Source organism: Rhamphochromis sp. 'chilingali', assembly GCF_963969265.1.
Source record: "Rhamphochromis sp. 'chilingali' genome assembly, chromosome: 3".
Classification (NCBI taxonomy): Eukaryota; Metazoa; Chordata; class Actinopteri; order Cichliformes; family Cichlidae; genus Rhamphochromis; species Rhamphochromis sp. 'chilingali'.
In genome coordinates, this window is record NC_137931.1 from 5,793,467 (window position 1) to 5,813,115 (window position 19,649).

The window sequence follows — 19,649 nt, forward strand, 5'->3', positions numbered from 1 at the left end:
TAATAAGACTGTGCAATGTAAATTTTCTCAGAGTAGAATGTTGTAGCCACATGACGATTCAAAAAAAATTATAATGAATATAGAAACCTGCAAAGAGATGATTTCAAATTAACAGAGTAATATAAAAATCTTAACAATGTTAACTACTGGCCAAAGCCGACACAAAGAAGAAAATACTGTTGCTAATTTCAGTCTGAAACTATTTAAAGGTTAAGTAAGGATAAATTGATGTGGCCCCAAATCATAAAATATGTGATTAAAAACAAAACAAAAAAACAGCTGAAGATAATAAGAAAAAAATGATAATGCACGGGAGGTGCAGAAGACGAACAAAGTAAAGGAGATGATTATTTTTTTTGAAGTTCATTGAAAAGCAGCAGGCATGTTAAATTCTCCTTGAGGACAGCTCTTCAAAGTGAGAAGAAGCCTTTTAGAGCCAAACACGCAGCGAGAGTGAGTACTGAAAGAAAAAAAGAAAAGACAGCCGTGGATGAAATTTTAATGCGATACCTTTTGAATAATCTTGGTGAACCTGTAGGTGCTGACCCCACAACGTGGTGCATAAATGTGACAGGATGCACAGCAAAACAAATCCTTAAAGGCACAGCTCCCAGCCTCAGCTGGTTTAAGCTGTTGTTTGGTGGTAATTAAGTATTTTATCAGCATTTAACAACAAGAGAGAACGACTTGAGCTTTCTGGTTTTGTTCTTTTGTCCTCTAACTGCTCTCCAGTTTTCTTACACTCTTACCTTGATTATGTTTCTCCTTTTTCCTCCCTTGTGACTTTGCTCCATCACTTTCCCATCTTCCTTCCGCTCAGACAGCAACTTCGTCCTGGGGAATGCTCAGGTCCAGTCTCTCTATCCCATTGTCTACTGCTCCGATGGCTTCTGCGAACTGACCGGCTTTGCCCGCGGCGAGCTGATGCAGAAGAGCTGCATGTGTCACTTTCTGTACGGGAGTGAGACCAGCAACCCTCTCACCACACAGATGCAAAAAGCTCTGGATGAACGCCGGGAGTTCAAGACTGAAATCATTCTGTACAAGAAGAGCGGTAAGACTCGGCTGCTGGAGCAGACTGACAAGTTAAATAGTGTTTAGTGCAGTATTTCTTTTTTCCAAACCAATATGTGTCTGTGTTCTGATCTCTTTTCCTTGAAAAGGCTCTAAGTTCTGGTGTCTGTTGGACATTGTTCCCATCAAGAACGAGAAGGGCGAGGTGGTTCTGTTCCTGGTCTCACATAAGGACATCACAGAAAACAAGGACCAGGACCGTGACAATGAATCTGACATTGGTGAGCACCATCCACTCCCTGTCCAATTCACGTGAAATGAGCAAGGCATTAACGAGAATCAGTCAAACTACCTACTTCACGTACCTGCTGTCAGTTCTGTCGAGAAAGATGGCAAAGAGCCGATCAGTTCATATGATTCCTTTAGAGAGAAGGGGTCAAATAAAAACAACATCCTTTGGACTATTGTGCATGGACTTAGAAAACACATAAGCACAGTGCTGTGCATGAATGCGCCAGCACATATTCACTGAACAAATACACTTTGCATTTAAAGAACATGATGTGAGCATACAGTGACATGTGAACGCGTTGCACATGATGAGCTGTAAATAATGCTAGTGGTTCGAGCAAACGCAGAGCTGCTGCAGCTGTCTATCTAAAGGTCTGATGGAGCTTTATGAATGAATCAGTGCAGCTTATCACAGAACACAAACAAGTCGATTCTCCTGCTTTCCCAAGCAGTAAATTTTGGGCAAACTTACTGTTAACATCAAATACTTAAAGCACATATCGAGATTCCTCTGTGCCACTTTGACTGTTTATCTGAAAATATCCAAAGTGGACACTTACATTTTCACATGGTCTAATATTCCTATGTCGGTGACAACGTTGGTCCAAAATCAGCATCGCAGCTGACTTGTTTACACTGTCTTAGCATTCAGATGCATTCAGTTAGCGTTAGCCAAGACGTTAGCTTACTGTCACGAGGAACCCAACGTGAGAAACCTGACTTGATAAAATATTTATTATATTGTATGAATTCTTAAAGAAAACACCTGAAATGCTGAGTTTTATATAAACAAAGGCATTTGGTTTTTCCTTTTCCTCCATATTCCAAAGCTATGACATCACAACAGCGTGACTGGTCAGTTGCAACGCTGACGAACACCAACATGGGAATATCAGACAGACCTACTTTACAGTGAATTCATCGCCAGTTTTTCTGTTTTGTTTCAACTGGAGGGGATTTGCTATGTGCTGAAAACTTTTCTGTATGTGTGGTTGAGGGATGTAAAGACATAACAACCAGCTCCACAGCAGCAGGGAGTAAATGTACAGCATCGCTCCACTAATCTAATGCTGTCATCACCTCACGTATTAGTGTAGTGTTTTACACGACCTCAGACATTTAGATTATGGCTCTCCATAGCTATGGTGAACAGCCACGACCTAAAGTGAAACATATTAGCTTTAGATTACAGATCTCGGTGGAGCCAAACTACTACAATGTTCATAATGTTGCTCAATTAAACCAGACAACAGTCGTCCTCAAGCTATCTCTCATTTGCCTCCTTTTAGATTCAGTTATAGGCATGTGCAGGTTAGCACGGTGAGAGTTTCTGCCACATTAGTGCTTTGTTCTCCTATTGTGTGCCCTTGCTCTCAGATGAGGAAACTGGTCTGGAGATTCGCCAGATCAGCTGCCCCTCAGGCTGTAACATGGAGCGCCGGCGCAGTCGGGCTGTCCTCTATCAGCTGTCGGGACACCTGCAGAAACAGGACAAAACCAAGAGCAAGCTGAAGATCAACAATGTGAGATGTGCTGTGTTTGGTGGTTTAAATTATTCACAGCCAATGCCTTTTTTTTAAAGTTCAGTGACCTCTGACTTTTACTCTACAGTCACAATTCTCCTTTGCTAAGTATCAATAAAATATGCACAGAGGATGCGCCATTTTAAATATAAATACCCCGTCACAGACTTTCAAACCCTGACTAAGCCTTTAGTAAGGCCAAAAGTCGCAGTGTCATCAGCATGTTTTGTCTGTAGGGAAAGCTGCAGCCTCCAGGAGAGTGCAACTGAAGCGCCATATAAGGTGTCAGGGGTTTACTGGCTTTACTGATTAAGAGGGTTGTCATGGTTTCAAGAGCTTTGCTTGTGATTGTGATCTGCATATCAATTCAAAAAGATGAAGGCTTGTAAATTTAAGCAACCTTTAATGACATAAAGACTGCCAAACTGCCTCCAACATGCGAGGAGCAGTCGGAATAGCCATTTGTCTTCAGCTTGGCCAATTTTATTTAGATTTGATGGCGATATAAGTCTCAATCACGCCAATCCAGTGGAACCATAAATTATACCTTCACATCTAGTGCTAAAGATGAAATATTTAATGGAGATGAAAAGCCACTCCCCATTGTTAACTTGGCAGATATATAATGCTAATACTGTTAATTTATGCCCATTAATTCTCATGTGTGTTTTTCCATGCTACACATCAAGAGCGTTCTCGGAGCCAATGCGAACCCTGTCCCCGAGTATAAGGTGGCCGATGTCCAAAAATCCCGTTTCATCCTCCTTCACTACGGTGCATTCAAGGCCGGCTGGGATTGGCTGATCTTGTTGGCCACTTTCTACGTGGCCATCACAGTTCCCTATAACGTTTGCTTCACAGCTGTGGAAATACGAGAGGACGGCGGCTCGGCAGCGCGAAACCCACCGAGTGTCAGCGATATCTTGGTGGAGATACTTTTTATCATTGGTAAGCCCGTTTTAAGATGCTTCCCCTCTCTCTGCCAGTCATTTCTCTTTTAACTCCTATCATTTTCTATCCAATTTTATGAACCATACTTAAAAATGAGCACCTTTTTTTTCTGGTGGAAACATCTATGAATGGTGAATATAATATGAGCCTGAAATGATCAAGGATCCATATAGAAGTCACACAAAAGTATTTACAAAGGCCCAAATCCCATAAAAGTTTGCGTTAAACAGTCTGTGAGACAAATGATACCCACTCTCCTGACCTCTCGAAAAGTCCCTTCAGTCAAAAGCGGCTGTTAGTGTCCATGTGACTCTACATCTCCCATTGCAGCTGCACCAACCTTGTCACCCAGGCCTGTGTTTTGTTCCATTTGTACCAAAACATGAATACAGTTTGTGTTTAGGTAATCTGGGTCAGTCTGGAAGTGGAACTTGTAAGATCAGACTGCTTTAAAAGCCACCAGGAGCTCACATTAGTCACTCGTGTAGGCAGCTGTGTCATTATCTCTTTTATACAGACTTTTTTTTGGGGAGAGCAACATTAAAACTGAGGAAACTAGTGCACAACTGCTGCCAGCAGCTGGTTAGCATAAACACTTTAAACAGGAAGAAACAGCAAGTTTTGCCCTGTTTAAAAGTTAAAGTGAAAAAACAAACAAGCAAGACAGGGTTTTCTTTTTTCTTTTTTTTTTCCATTTGGCTTTGTTTAGAGCGGCAATGTCAAACTCAGTTTACATCGTAGGCCAAGTACAGCCCACTGTGGCAAGGCAAGTTTATTTATATAGAACAATTCAACAACAAGGTGATTCAAAGTGCTTTACAGAGACATTAAAAAACAAAAACAAATAAAAAGCATGATTTAAAATCGATTAAAAAAAACAGTAGATAAAATCAGTAGTTAAAATGTAAGTTTTGCCGAAAATTTTAACAACACATCTCAGTTTTTCTGCATGATGGGCTTAAGAAATAAATCTATAAACTTACAGAAAAAGTTCTGTTAGCTCATTGCACACACTGTCCTGTAATTATCAAATGGAAAATTGGCAGAAACTCCTCTTTTTCTTTTTTTTTTTGTTGTAAATTTCAAAATTAAACAGTGAAAAAACAGGAACTTTCTGTCATCTAATGGTTTATCTTATACTTATTTACTGGTGAATTTTGAATGAACGTGGAGAAGGTCCTTTAAGTTATGAAAACACAGATAAAAGTAAAATTTATGCCACCCTTCAAAAAATAATTTTTAAAATAATTTAAGTTTCATGCGCTTCCTTCCATAGCCGTCAAATGACTTTAGAAAAGCGGGTTGATTCTGGCCCCTGAGACTTATGTTTGACAACCCTGGTTTAGCAAACACAATACATGTTTGATTTACAGGTACTGGTTGTGCTAGCTCAGTCCCTGTGGTTCTGCGGAGTAACTGGCTGCTGGCTTTAGCCTCATATTTATGCTACAGGCATGGCTGCAGTATCAAGTTTCTCATCTACTGCTCATAAAAAATGCAAGTAAAAGTTACCAAACTGACACAGTGTTGCTTTAGGTAAGAAAGTGACTGATTAATCACAAGAAGGAGAGTCAATTAGACTTTAAGGTTTTGGCACACTGCTAAAGCATTTCAGCCTACATTTGTGATGTCATTCTTTTTCTTTCTTGTTTTGTCTGTGGTGAAGGTGGAGTTCCTTTTTTTTTGCTAGCCAGTTCTATTTCAATAGAAGTTGGGTTGGTCTTGGTCATCCAACTGGGTCATCTCCAGATTTAATGATGCCTTTCGTGTGCTTCGTTCTAGATATCGTGTTGAACTTCCGAACAACTTACGTGAGCACGTCAGGTCAGGTGGTCTACGACGCCCGTTCTATATATATTCACTACGTCACGTCCTGGCTGTCTGTGGATCTGATTGCCGCCTTGCCCTTTGACCTGCTCTATGCCTTCAATATCAGTGTGGTGAGTCTGCAGCAATGACTTTTAGTTGGTTACACAAGGGTTGGAATAGAGGCATGGTGCATAAATCCTGCTTGCTTGACTGTTGCTTATGCTTTTGTGATACTTTAGTTATGATTTTTATCCATTTTTGTGCACGTGACATGAAGGTAGTGGCTCTAAGGGCCCCGCTGGCGGTCATAGACCTCATTCTTTTATCAGTAGCACTCTCCTGCTGCTCAACTCTTTCACTGCTCATTTAATAAGGCAATTAAACTGAACATGCTCAGTGGTCACCGAGACGACAACGCCTGCACTTAAACTCACAGAAACCTGAACTGAAAAGTGACTGACAACTTTTTGTTCCATATTTTGTTGAAACGTTGCTCTTCCTGTGCAAATTTGTTGCAAGAGTGGCTTCAAAAAGGAGGAAAGCTGAGAGGGTTAGTATCAACCAGAACTCATTATTAGGTAACTGGTAATTAAGTTGATAAATGAGTACGCTGAGGACAAATTACCGTTTGAGACAAGTAGATTAGCCAGATGATGTTCAGTGCAGATCCTGATAGCTGTTCATGCAGAAAACATTGCGACTGGCACATGAGGCTACACTACACTTTTTACTTTGGTCTAATATTTATTTTGTTTTACTACTTTTTTATAGAGCATTTACAGCTCATGTCCCCATTGTGCTGTTTCTAATAAAGAGATATGTCTGTACTTTCAGGGGTTGCAAGTCCAAAAGGCTGTGGGACTCTAGATAAGGAGGACCAGACTTCTGGCACTTCTTTAAGGCTTCCTGGTTGCATCCTTAACCACTTGATGTTATAAACAGAAAATTAAAGTACTGATGTGACAAGTGGAGTGTATATACTTTATTTTTTCAGCTAAAATGCAGTTAAAATTTTATAATACAGATGGGCGATGACCCAAAAGATCGAAGAGTGTATGTCCTCCAAAAACCCCCCAGAGATTTATTAAAGCAACGAAGTGGAATATTCTTACTCAGTCAAGTCAGTCACCTGATCTGAACCCTATTGAGCATGCATGTCACTTGTTGAAGACTAGACTTCAGACAGAAAGCCTCACAAACAAACAGCAACTGACAGCCGCTGCAGTGAAGACCTAGCATAGCATTAAAAAGGAGGAAAGCCAGCATCTGGTGATTTCCATGAGTTCAAGACCTCAGGCTGTCATCGCATAGAAATGAAGACTCTATTTTCAGTTATTTCATTTGTCTGGTTACTTTTGAGCCCCTGAAATGATGGGATTGTGTTAGACTTTTATGCAATCCTTTTTTTCAACCTCCTAAATTAAAGCTGAAAGTCTGCACCTCAGCTGCATCTGAGTTGTTTCATTTAAAATTCATTGTGGTAACGTACAGAACCAAAATTAGAAAAATGTGGTATTCAAACACCACTTTAGTGAAGTCCCAGAATAAAACTGAGGAGCTGGAAATCATAATAACAGGTGCCTGTTTAAAAAATTAACTTTTTTCAGATGTTTTTTGTTCAACACAACCATGCAACTAAAGACAGATCTGTACAGTGTGTGATTAGCATGACACTGAGTTGGGGTTTTTTGGTTTGTTTTCTAATCATTTATTTTTTAGATTATCATCATCATATTTTTGTAACTCCCCCCCCCCCCCCCCCCCCCTCCCCCCCCCCCCCCTGTGATTAAAACAGGAGCAAAGCAGAGCAATCACACACCTGTTTCTTCTTTGCCGATTCTTAATCACATCCAGGTTTCTGGAATTAATTCTTGTCTCTGTGTAGTGTAATCCATCTTGCATGTGTGGAAACCAGTGAACAGGCTACTAATTGGACACAGAAATGAGCAAGGAATTGCACAGAATGAGAAAAATCAATATCGTGAGCATGTTTGAGGAGGTAAGAGGGAGCATCAGGACTGTTTTCACTAAAGTATGATAACATCAGTGACTTCCTCTGCCTGCTACAACTGAATTTGAACCAGCTCTGAATTTATTTTCTTGGGCTATTTTAATTCCGTCTGTGTTGTAAGGATACTGAGACATGTTTTTGCTGTTTGTCTGTGCTGTAAATAGGTTTGTGCACCAGGTCCCTCAGTAACATAGCTCACTATCAAGGTGACTGATTAAGACTGTCAGTGTCTACCAGTACTTCTAATTACAAACCTTCCCCAGCTCCAGATGTGAAAAAGATTAAACCTGACTATTTCTAATTCAAGTCACGGTAAATGTTCTACCCTACCTATCTGAGAGTAACTAATCCCATCCTAATGAGCTCCACTTGTCATATTTCCCGTTACAAGTTTTCGCCTTCCCTTCTGTCTCTGACTCCCAGAACTTCGGCGTTCACATGCTGAAGACGGTGCGCCTGCTACGCCTTTTACGCCTCCTGCAGAAGCTGGATCGTTACTCCCAGTACAGCGCTGTGGTCCTCACGCTGCTCATGTCCACCTTTGCACTGCTGGCCCACTGGATGGCCTGCGTGTGGTACTTCATTGGGCGCAGCGAGATCGAAAGTAATAGCCTCACCTCTTGGGATATAGGTTCGTGTCTGTGTGTCTGTATTGTGGTTTCATTTAAAGATTTACGGGGATTCATTAGATGGGGGAGCAAAAGAGCAAAGAGACAGGGAGACAGACCCAATCAAAGATTGTGCGTGTCATTTTAAATGCTCCGAAGCAAAGCATGAAGATACTCTTCTACGTGCAGCTTGTATGTGTGTCCTTTCACTGCGAAAACACTTCTAATTATGGTGATCTGTTTCCCCTCCTACTGCGCTCACCGGTGCCAAACAACAACAATACTGCGAGGTGCATGTGGTGCTGGTGCTTATCCTGTTTGAGCGATTTAACGCAACAAAGCGCAATGAGACAAAAGAGTAGAGAGGGAGGACGATGGTGAGCAGCGGTTAAAGATATATGGTTTTCTCTGATTTGTAGATGCACGTGGATGTAAATGTACACGTGGGGTGGGCTAAGGTGGAGAAGTGGGTCAGCCGTTTATCATAGGGTTGGTAATTGAGCTTGCACAAATTGCTTCCAATGAGCAGGCTTGTTCTCCACTAGTCAGGCTTAATGAGAGTTGTGCACACGAGGTTTAAAAGCTCTCTTACCAGTTTATTTATGTAACACTACACAAGTCAGCTCTGGGTTTACAGACAAAAAGCTGTGTTTTACTCTTGAAATTACAATATTCTGATAGAGACTCAGCAGGAAAGAAGACAAGGGAGCAGACAATAATGCACAAAAGTCTCTGTATTTTGCGTCCATGGAGACGGACGTTGTTTAACCCTCCTGCCATCCTTTAAAAAACTCACACCCATCACCCTAGGGACCATTCTCAGCCACGCCATAAAAAGACCATATATCCATATTTTATTCCACTTTAAATTAGCCAACCTTGTAAAACTACTTCTCCCTGAAATATTCATGTAAAGTTTTAATTATATTTTCGTTGTTTTAACCCTTCAAATCCCAGTGTTATTACATGAGCGCCCTGTGTTATAAGCCCCAAAAACCAAAAAACGAAACTAAATATTTCCACAAAAAACCAGTTGAAGTAATATGTGATTGTCATTATAAGTAGGCCTTTAGATGGACCAAAGATTGGCACCAACATACATTTTGACCTGCCATTATTTTCTTTGCATTTTTTTTGCAATTTAAAAATTAAAACTTCAAGGCCCTAAGTCTTCATTGACATCCAAGAAAAGAAGAAAAAATAAAATCATATGATGATAATTTGGGGTTGAAAAATAGCGTTTATAATGGAAGTCAATGGGCAGAAAATGGTCCCCAGGGTGATGGGTGTGGGGATTTCTGCTGCTCAGCCATTTTAGGCTGATTTAAGGAATTCACACTGGAATATTAACATTGACAGGTAAAAACTATCCTGTGGCAAGTTTGGTTATATTCCACTGAACACAGTGGAAATGGCAGCCATTTAACACATAGCAGTGGCACAAAAAGGTCCCAAGAAGGCAGGAAGGTTAAATTGGTCTTGAGCAATAGTTCTCCAGGGTTTCTGAAGGTCTTTCAAAGTCTTATTTGGCTGCTTTGTACAGTCCCTGTACTCATCCATCTTCTGATGGATAGGGATGATGTTGTGTCTACACATAACAGACAACTTAGCAAAGATCACATTTTAAATTGTATCTTTGGCTACTAAAGAACAGCCTGTTCCAGATCTAGTCATAGGTTTTTGTCCATTTTTGCATCTGTTTTCTGTTTTGTGAAATGAATATATGACTAGATAATAGTTGAACTTTTTTAAGCATTATAAGAGTATGTTATATCGGTATTGTGCGCCACTAGGATGCCTAATCATTTTAAAGCCATTTAGGGTTCAAGGAATGACCTCTGCTTATATAAGTGATGCCCGTTACTGTGGTTGATTAAGTAGTAGTGTGAAGCAAATATGAGAAGTCCCTTGTGATGTAAGTAATTTCTAAGAGACTTTGACTTCCTGTCAAAATGTTAAAACAGCCACAAGCTGACAGATAATGAGACTTATTATTTGCACTGTGCATAAATACAATCTGACATTAAAATGCTTGCATGCTGTGTCAGACGTGTACTCCCAAATGCACATACACCAAAGCTGAAGGAATGACTCTACCCTTCCAGGCTTGTTACCGCCGCTAATGAAGCCTTCTAGTAAAGGTCATCAAACAAACACGGTTGCACTCTCATTAAACTGACAAACTCTTCTGGACTGTCCCACTTCCCCCACCAGGCTGGCTCCATGAACTGGCCAAACGCTTGGGAACGCCATACTTTATGGCACCGCTGACCTCCCTGCTGGGAGTCTCTGAATCGCCTCAAGACACTGTGACAGCAGGACTAAGCAATTACAGCCAGTGGAACGGCTCTAGTTTGGAGCCACTGAACGGGGCGAGCGTGTTGGATTCAGGCCAGTGGAATGGCAGCAAGACCAGAGTGAGGGCACCGAATGGCTCAGGGATGACAGTGAGCGGCGGACCGTCTGTCAGGAGCTCCTACGTGACATCACTCTACTTTGCCCTGAGCAGTCTGACCAGTGTGGGCTTTGGCAACGTTTCGGCCAACACGGACTCTGAGAAGATCTTCTCCATCTGCACCATGCTGATCGGAGGTGGGCAAAACCTCAACATCAAAATCAGATGTTCTTAACCCTTTACAGCCTGAGCCATAAAAAATATCTGTCTGTCTGTCTGTCTGTTGGGTTTTTTCAACAACCAAAAATATTATGTAGGAAAAAATTTTCCGTTAAAATACAAAACCTCATTGTTTGTTTGTTTTTTGCTTTTTTATGCAAATGAGTAACTGTGTAAGTGGTAAAATTTAATGCTTGGTTTTCAAAATATGGAAAAAAAATCTGTTAAAACAAATATATATATATATCATATGATATGATATACCTTTATTAGTCCCACAAGGGGAAATTTATATATATATATATATATATATATATATATATATATACCACTTTTGCCCAGTAATCCCAAGTTATTTAAACCTCACACTGCACATTTCATGCTGGACGTTAAGCGAACTCACACAAGTACCTCAAGTACAGCAAAAAACATCACACTGAGCAGCTTTTCAGGTGTTCTTACCTGTTTTTCTGTCTCCTCTGCAGCATTAATGCATGCTGTGGTTTTTGGTAACGTGACCGCCATCATCCAGAGGATGTACTCACGTCGCTCCCTCTACCACACCCGCACCAAGGACCTGAAGGACTTTATTCGTGTGCACAGGTTACCCAAGGTGCTGGAGCAACGCATGATGGAGTGTTTCCAGACAACCTGGTCTGTCAACAACGGTATTGATGTCAGTGAGGTAGGAAGGATGACATTTGGTCTTGATAGTGCAGGAATCTAAGATAGATCTCAGGTACTGCTGCCCTGAGGCAAAAGTAAAACTCATAGGAGTGTTTGTGCATCCAATTCAGTGAATTCTAGATGGAAACAAATGTGAGACTGATCCTTTAACGTTCTCAAACGGACATGTGGCCTCTGTAGCATGGATTAGCCACAATGGGATAAAGTGGAGTGAAAGTGCAGATGAGGTGACTTGTCCTCCAGGCAGACTAGAAAATAAATAAATATATATATAAAAAAAACACGGCTCCCAGTCATTGAGAGGATTTGGTTTTTGTTTGGTTTCTCTCACGCTGGAGCAGCCATCTTAATTTAACGGATTAATGGCCTCACAGACTCTAAACTCACTCCTGGTGTGTTTTGCCACCAGTTGGTTTTAAATCTAGATAATCCTGTCTTTTTTTTTAAGAAATAACATCATGGAGGACAGACGCTCTTACTTTTGACATGACTACCAGCAACTTTCCTCCTTGCAAAGTTTTCCCCTTTTCCACATTAGGCCTTTCCCTTTAGAAACCAGCGAGATCGTGCGAGTGAGTAAATATGCAAAAACATTTTAAGCCTTTAAACCTCTTGCTGAACATACATGTATCAGCTGCTTGTGACTATGTGGGAAGGTGAAAAGGTTTTATTTTGGCTGTTACCTTCACCTTCCCACACATTACATTCAGAGGATGGTAGAGAAAGTTGAGAAGCCTCTAACAGCAGCAGAAGTTGAGGCAGAGATTGAGCCATGTTCTCGTTCCGTCTTCAGCTGCTGAAGGACTTCCCGGATGAGCTCAGAGCCGACATCGCGATGCACTTGAATAAAGAGCTGCTGCAGCTGCCGCTCTTTGAATCGGCCAGCAGGGGGTGTCTGCGCTCCCTCTCCCTGATCATCAAGACCTCCTTTTGCGCTCCGGGGGAGTTCCTCATCCGCCAGGGTGACGCGCTCCAGGCTATCTACTTTGTATGCTCCGGCTCCATGGAAGTCCTGAAGGACAACACTGTGCTGGCCATTTTAGGTAAAGAAAAACAAAATCAGCTCATTTTGACTACAAACCCAAACAGTTCAATCATAAATTACGTTTCCTTATTTTCTGTCATATATACACTGTTACTATGAGAGACGCTCATATTAAACATGACCAAAATTTTAAACCATGAGGTCGGTGTCCACACAAGTTATCCCTGTGACCCAAAAGCTTACGTTTATACCCTTGGCTCTGTCTTAAGTCATAGAGAAGGGTGATTTTTAATATGGTCACCTCAAGCATACAGCCCAGTCTGCCCACCTGCTGTTCAGACCCCCTGTTTGTGAGAGACTAAAGGAGTACTGACAGTTCTTTATGTAGTGCACCCATTCCCAAAGTCAAAAAGTCTGCAAGACCCTTAAGAACCAGGCAATCCAATGGGGCCACCCAATAATCAAACTCTTATCAAAATACTAATCTGATCAAAAAGTGATGTATTTCCTTGAAATGTCTGCAAAAAAGAACATAAATGGCACAGGCGATTGGCAATAAACAGCTAATGCTACCCAGTCATATGCAAAGTCTTTAATGTCCAAGAGTCCAAGAATGAAAGAGTTAAATATAGGCATAAGAGGCCATTTAGCCATTTAGATAAACCGTGTTGGATCAAGGACACATCTAAAACCTGCAGGACACCAGCCCTCGACACCTGTGCTCTAGACCATAGAAGCTCTCCTTGATTTTGGCAGGAAACAGGCTTAAAAACCAGTATTTATCTGAGAGTGCACGAGGATGGAGCTAAAGAGGCCTACAGTCATTTCTTTGTATGATTAATAGAGTTCAGTGAGCTTCAGAGGAAAAGAGCGCTGTCATTATTGCCTTCGTTGAGTGCCAGATAGCCGTCATGGGAGGTTTGCTCTCGAGTCGAGTCATCGAAACCTCTTTCCGCTCTTCATTCGTGGCCATTACCGTTGCACGGTCTCTCTTTGTGCTGCAGTGAGAATTGGAAATTGAGTGAAATGTTTGCACAGAAAGATGACCCAAAGGTGATCCAGGTGAAACTAACAGTTTAGTTGCAGAAGCTTACGTCAGCTGTTAGTTAAACAGTGGCGGCACTTTGCCAGCTCCGGTATGACATTTGTGCACAAGCACAAATGTAGGGTTGCCCCTATGAAGTAATAATATTTCAAAATGCTGGAAAAATTATTTCTAGAGTTGTGATGGTGGCATATAAGGTTGCTTTTAAAACACACGGGAAATCAACGACAGGAAGACAAAATAGAAGATAAGGAATCTTCCTTTTTAATCTCATCTGCTTGCAAGCAAATATGTTTTGTCTGGTCTCAGTGCTGTGTGCAAAGATGGAAAAAGGCTGTTTAACACTAAGGTCGTTATTAGGTTTTCAAGATTTAATAGCCGGCTTTTATGGAGACGAACATAATTAAGAAGAGCGGCCCAGAGCTTATAAAACTGCAGCCATATTAAACCGTCCCTGTGGGCAACAATAAACACCCCATCAGATGGAAGATGGAGTGTGACCCAGGGATTGATGAGACCGTTTGGGAGCACCCATAACCCCTAAAGCAAACCTATAAACAACATTAATGTGTGAATTAATGAATTATTCATTTCTCCACTTAGCTGTGGTGGAACAAGTTGTAGACATGTTGACATGCTGTCAGACACTTTGCACTATACGTAAACAGTGTCAGACATCCAGCTGTTGCGGAGCGAGACTCGTCCTATACCGCAAGTATTTTATTGAAGTGAGGGCTGTTTGTCTGAAAGAAAAAAAGAGGCTAAAAAGCTCTGGGATATGGGAGATAATCTGTGGGTTCAGGATGTTTGAGCCAATTTCAATGCAAAAAAGAAGCACAGAGACAGCAGCTTCACTTGAGAGCGGGTAATGGCTAACAACATCAAACCACCACTGAGAATATTCCTGCAGTTTCACCTTTAAATTGCACCGCAAGCAGCTTGTTAAACAGCTGAAATCACCAACCTGGGTCAATGTCATACTGCCACAATAAGAGCCTCTCCAGGGTCTTGTCCTACAACACGTACATTGACACGCTTTCCATTCCGACGTGGATAAAACAGAATACAGAATCATAAGCACACTCGCAAACAGCACTGGAATCAGTTCAGGTCCACATGAAGTGGAGGTAGCAAATTAGCAACAATGTTTTTCATTTTAATGAGCTAACTGGTGTAAATAATAAAGTGACTGCTGCCTACAGAGGAGAGACAGCAAACTCGTTAGTATGTCTGACCTGCATGTGTTATTGGGTGCACACATGCAGGCCTAAAAGCATGCATTTCTTGCTTTCTTATACATATAGAGGTGAGCAAACAGTGCTTTTTTTCTTATCACAGTATTCCTGTCTGCTCTTTCTCTCACACACACATGCGCACAAATTGGTGTGGCATTGCCACTTTGGATTTACAGCTCAGGAGACGACAGTGTGGTAAAGAGGGGAAGCAGAAGAAGGAAATGCTGACCTTCTATTCCAATTCATAGCTGTTTATTTGTACTTCACAGTCTAACAATACATGTCACCTTGTCATGGTCTGTGAGTCTTGTTGTAGGTGTTCTAAGGTTTTCCTTATTTCTATAAATATTGTTTTTTCTTTTCTTTTTTTTGCCTGTCCCGTTTGGTTCTTTTGCCATCAGAATTATTGTCTAAAGGCGAAGAAAGATGCCCAATTTACTTTACCAAACTGACCATCCCAGCCTTGCCGTAATGATCTATTTGATTCACCTTTTATTGTTTATTTTATTTATTTTCACTTGCTAGATACGGGACAGACTTGAATGAGGAAAAGAAAAGGGAGAAAGGAAGAAGGGGGAAAAACAGCGGAGAAGAGGGACGAGGATAAAGGGCAAAAAAACAAAAACCAACTAAATGAGCAGACAAAAAACATACATATATCAATCATCTGGATCACCTGTTGAGAAAGAAAAAAGAAAACAAGCAGAAGAAAACAAGAGCAATACAATAAACAACATCACGATGATATATGGGAATATAACAGCAAATACTAAATATTAACCATTATTGTGCAGCACGTAATATCGACAGCGCACAGTGTCTATAAATATTGGAAAGGCTTCTGTGATTTTATGGTTGTTTCTTTGTTCATAGTTTTCTGAGGCATATCTTGATTTCTGTGCATTTCCACGATTATTCTGATATTATGAGTTTCTTGGTGTTTTAGAACTCGAGTTTCTATCAGTTTTCTAAAGTCATATATTGGATTTGTTATTTATTTAGGCTAGCTTTCCTAGTTACTTCCTGTTTTATTTTGGTAGTCTTTTGTCCCTTGTAATTTGTCCCTAGTTTTGCTTCACTTGACAAATTTTCATTAATTAGTTTAAACTGTACCTTGTCTCACCAGCTGTCTCTCATCCTCCTGATAAGCTATCAGGCTATCTCTCTGTGTCTGCATTTGGGTTCTTATCTTGAAATACGTGGCACATGCTCTCACCTCAGAGTTTATTTCCAGTGGGAGCACTTTGCCAGCTCTGCCAGCATGTGCTGCTTGTAGCATGGCAAATTCTTGCATATTAGTATTTTGGGGAATGGTCCACAATAAATCAGCTAAATACATTTAGAGAATCAAAGGAAAATGGTGGTTGTAGGGCAAAATGTATATTTGCATTTGATGTTATGTATTGTAACATCAGAATGTTGATATTGACTCTTCAGTGTGCAAGCTAGTTTATTAAGCTAGTTTTAATTATTTAGTTTTATTTGGTAGTTTAGTTCAGTAGTTTTCAGCCTAGGGATTTAGGCCCTCTCCTGGGAACCATAACATAGATAAACAGATGTGAACATACTTACTGTGATATTACCCAACGGGTTGTACTGAAGTCTTGATATGGCCATCCTGCCATACTTGTCAGTACAGCCAGATGTGACTAGTTAGTTTGGTTAGCAAGTTTTATCTACTGTTTTAACTGATGCCCACTGATTGGTGCGAACACAGACATAAAGTAATACTAGAATTTCACTCATCTGAGTACAGATTTTTTTTTTCTTAGTAACAATAAAACATATCTGAAGTCGAGCTTTTCTTTTGCTAAAATAAAATTTCCACAGTATGACATGAAACAGTGGGTAAACACAGGTGAAACTAGTCACAAAAAGCTCACATCCAAAAAGAGCTGAACCACTAAAGTAGACATTAGTAACACCCACGTTTACTTTGCATTTAATGCTCTGGTAACGAGGCCCAAGAGCAAACTGATTTTTGTGAAGTGTTAAAATTTAACTACTAGCTTCCCAGCTACCATAGCAAGCTAGCTATGCTAGCAAGTTAGATGCATGAGTCCCAAGCCAAGTGCATTCAATTGAGTCACATCACAGCCAGGAGCTGTACTCACCAGGCTGCTGTGGTAGTTTAGTTAACTGATGTTAAATGTCAAAAGAAGTAATGTGATGCTAGTGGAAGTTGTGTTGGTCAAGTGTTTCTCCCCCACAGTTAAGGCTTGACTAGAAGCAGTTACTTATTTTGCATTACTTTTTATTGTTATTTAATCCGCTCAACACTGACTTGATTTTCTTTCTTTCTTTCTTTCTTTCTCACTCCCAGAAGGATCCTCTCCATTTTCACTTGGTGGCTTTCATTCTTTTGTTTCATTTTGTTATTCATTGTTATTACAAACCTTTTACATTGCCACTGCTGTAGTTTAAAGTATTTTTAAGTCACCATTTTTTGCCAAGAGAAGTCTAAACCATAGCTCGGTTTTTTGATCATCTTATTTAAAAAACAAACAAACAAAAAAAAAAAACAGATGCCAGATGTGATAAGGAGTCCTCTATCAAGTGCCGGGCTACTTCTTAACACCTCACACACACTGTTTACTATCTATTGTGTCTCTGCTTTCCAGGTCGCGGTGACTTGATTGGCTCTGACTGTCTGACACAGGAGGAAGTTATAAAGACCAACGCCTGTGTGAAAGCATTAACCTACTGTGATCTGCAGTACATCAGCCTCAAAGGGCTGCGTGAGGTGCTCTGCCTCTATCCCGATTACGCTCAGAAGTTCATCACGGAAATCCGGAACGATCTGACGTACAATCTACGAGAAGGGCACAACACTGAGGTACAACAACTGCCAAACATCACTACATTACCTTTGTTGTAGCAATTTTACCACATTAATTTTAGTTTCAGGCTAAACATTATTTTTGAAGCAACACACATTATAAATCCAGTGGTGATATTTTATCAGTGATGTTCAATGCAATAAGAGGAAGAACAAATAAACTCAAGGTGCCAGCAGTGACTGGTGGTTGGTAGAAGGAGGTAAAGCACTTGGATTGTTCTCCACAGCCACATATCCTATCAACATGTTTACAGCCAGATGGGATGTATAATCCCTCCATTATGCTCTGGGTTGATTTAAGGGACAGAGCAGATGCCACCCCAAAAAAACACCCTTCCACTGGAGAGCCATTATGAATGTTATGGGTCCTTCTTACCCTAGCTTTAAGATTTATTATTATTATTTTTTCTTTTAAATGTGGACCCCAATGCAATGTGAAATAGGCAGAAGAAAAAGCAACAAGCCAGAAACACGAAGCCCTGAAATCCTAAACGGCAAAAATGTGAATAAGGAAAAAAGTGAGAGGAACACTGAGAACGAGCAGAGGTGACCAAGGAGATGGAAGGACAGGGTACAGGGAGAAAGCAGGAAAATTAAACACAGAACAAAAGGCAAAAGAAATGAAGGTGGCGGAAAAAATCATAAAAGTTGAGGGGAAAAGGCAAAGGCAGGAAGTAAATCAACAAGAGGCGCAGAAGGAAACGCAAATGCCAAAATAAAATATCACTAAAAACTGAACAATTACTTAACAAAAACATCCAAAGTCATGGCAAACTCATTTTATAGTCCACATAACTTATGTGCAGAACTACAGCTATGTCATTACCTGCATTAGTAAAAGCGTCACCAATTCACCTGTGACATGTGTTCCTTAACCAAGCTTATTTTGCTTCACAAAGGGCGAAAACTCATTTCCACTGATATCAATACACACCTCCTCTAATTGGCTAAAAACGAAAAAAGATTAAAGTACCCCTAATCACGAACCAAATTCTAGTTATTTCAATTAGTTTTCATTGCCTTGATCAAGTGTAAAACCTGACTCATGCTAATAATACATTTTAAATGTAACAGCCACGGAAGTAGTTTGTCTGTGTCTTAGTCTCAGTTGTGCAATGATCTCCTCCACCCATTTTTTTTTTTACGCCACGGCGATGGCTTTGCACTTGAAAAGGATTAGCCATCTGGACCGGGACTGAGGAGGAACCCGCGACTTCTGCTTGAGACGCAGCCAGCGGATAAAGACACGATCTAAACACGAGGATTCACATGCCAGGGCTTTACAGATGGATCTCAGCTGTAGCATGCACATGAAAAACCAGCTTACACTAGAAATAAGTCACATTTTTACTGTGAGTAAGCTTGCTAATGAGCACAGAGGCAAGAGAAACCATCAAGGGGGCAAAGACAGTCAAACATAAGGCCCAGGGGCCATAATTAGCCCTCCAAAGTCTCCAATCTGGTCCCCTGGAAAAACATAAAGAATGGCATGAATTTTAGACTTTTAACTGTATTTTAATACTTTTTTTTTACAGCGTTTCCCATTGATAAAGACCTCACCCATAACCATTCAATCTGTACCACAGTAAATAAGTAATAGATAAACAATTAGATGATAGAAGGTTGCAGGTTTTTCACTATCTACTGTAAAAATTGATGATTTTTACAGTGGGTTCACCAGTGGGCTGTAATGTTACAGTTTTACAATTTAAGGCCAAAGTCATGTAAACTGGGCCCTGTGTGGTCCACAATGTAAAATGAGTTTGACATTCATATAGTATAACAAAAAAAGACAGAAAAATATGTAAATAAAACCGAAATAATGGTTTTTTGTTGTTGTTCTTGTATAAAAACATCACTGCTGTTAGAAATCCTAACCTTGTCCCATTTTTAAGTGTAGTATAATAAAGTTAGATTTCACCTGGTATGAAATGATTGCAGCAATTTCTTACTAAATATTAGATTTTGCCATAAACATTTCACTTAACATTTATTGCTAAATTCATTCTGCCTGAAAATAACCTAGTTTCAAATTCT

The 19,649-nt window shown here is 40.4% G+C and overlaps 1 protein-coding gene across 1 annotated transcript in view; it reads left to right on the forward strand.

Moving 5' to 3' along the window:
- Nucleotides 1–19,649, forward strand: part of LOC308393626 (voltage-gated delayed rectifier potassium channel KCNH8-like) — a 55,340-nt gene that overhangs the window by 23,811 nt on the left and 11,880 nt on the right. Inside the window, exons 2-11 of the mRNA XM_080877551.1 lie at nucleotides 821–1,054; nucleotides 1,164–1,295; nucleotides 2,683–2,828; nucleotides 3,518–3,776; nucleotides 5,562–5,719; nucleotides 8,023–8,230; nucleotides 10,422–10,799; nucleotides 11,307–11,506; nucleotides 12,302–12,551; nucleotides 17,395–17,609. Coding sequence (XP_080733677.1) covers nucleotides 821–1,054; nucleotides 1,164–1,295; nucleotides 2,683–2,828; nucleotides 3,518–3,776; nucleotides 5,562–5,719; nucleotides 8,023–8,230; nucleotides 10,422–10,799; nucleotides 11,307–11,506; nucleotides 12,302–12,551; nucleotides 17,395–17,609 — 2,180 coding nt within the window. The remainder of the gene's footprint in view (nucleotides 1–820; nucleotides 1,055–1,163; nucleotides 1,296–2,682; nucleotides 2,829–3,517; nucleotides 3,777–5,561; nucleotides 5,720–8,022; nucleotides 8,231–10,421; nucleotides 10,800–11,306; nucleotides 11,507–12,301; nucleotides 12,552–17,394; nucleotides 17,610–19,649) is intronic.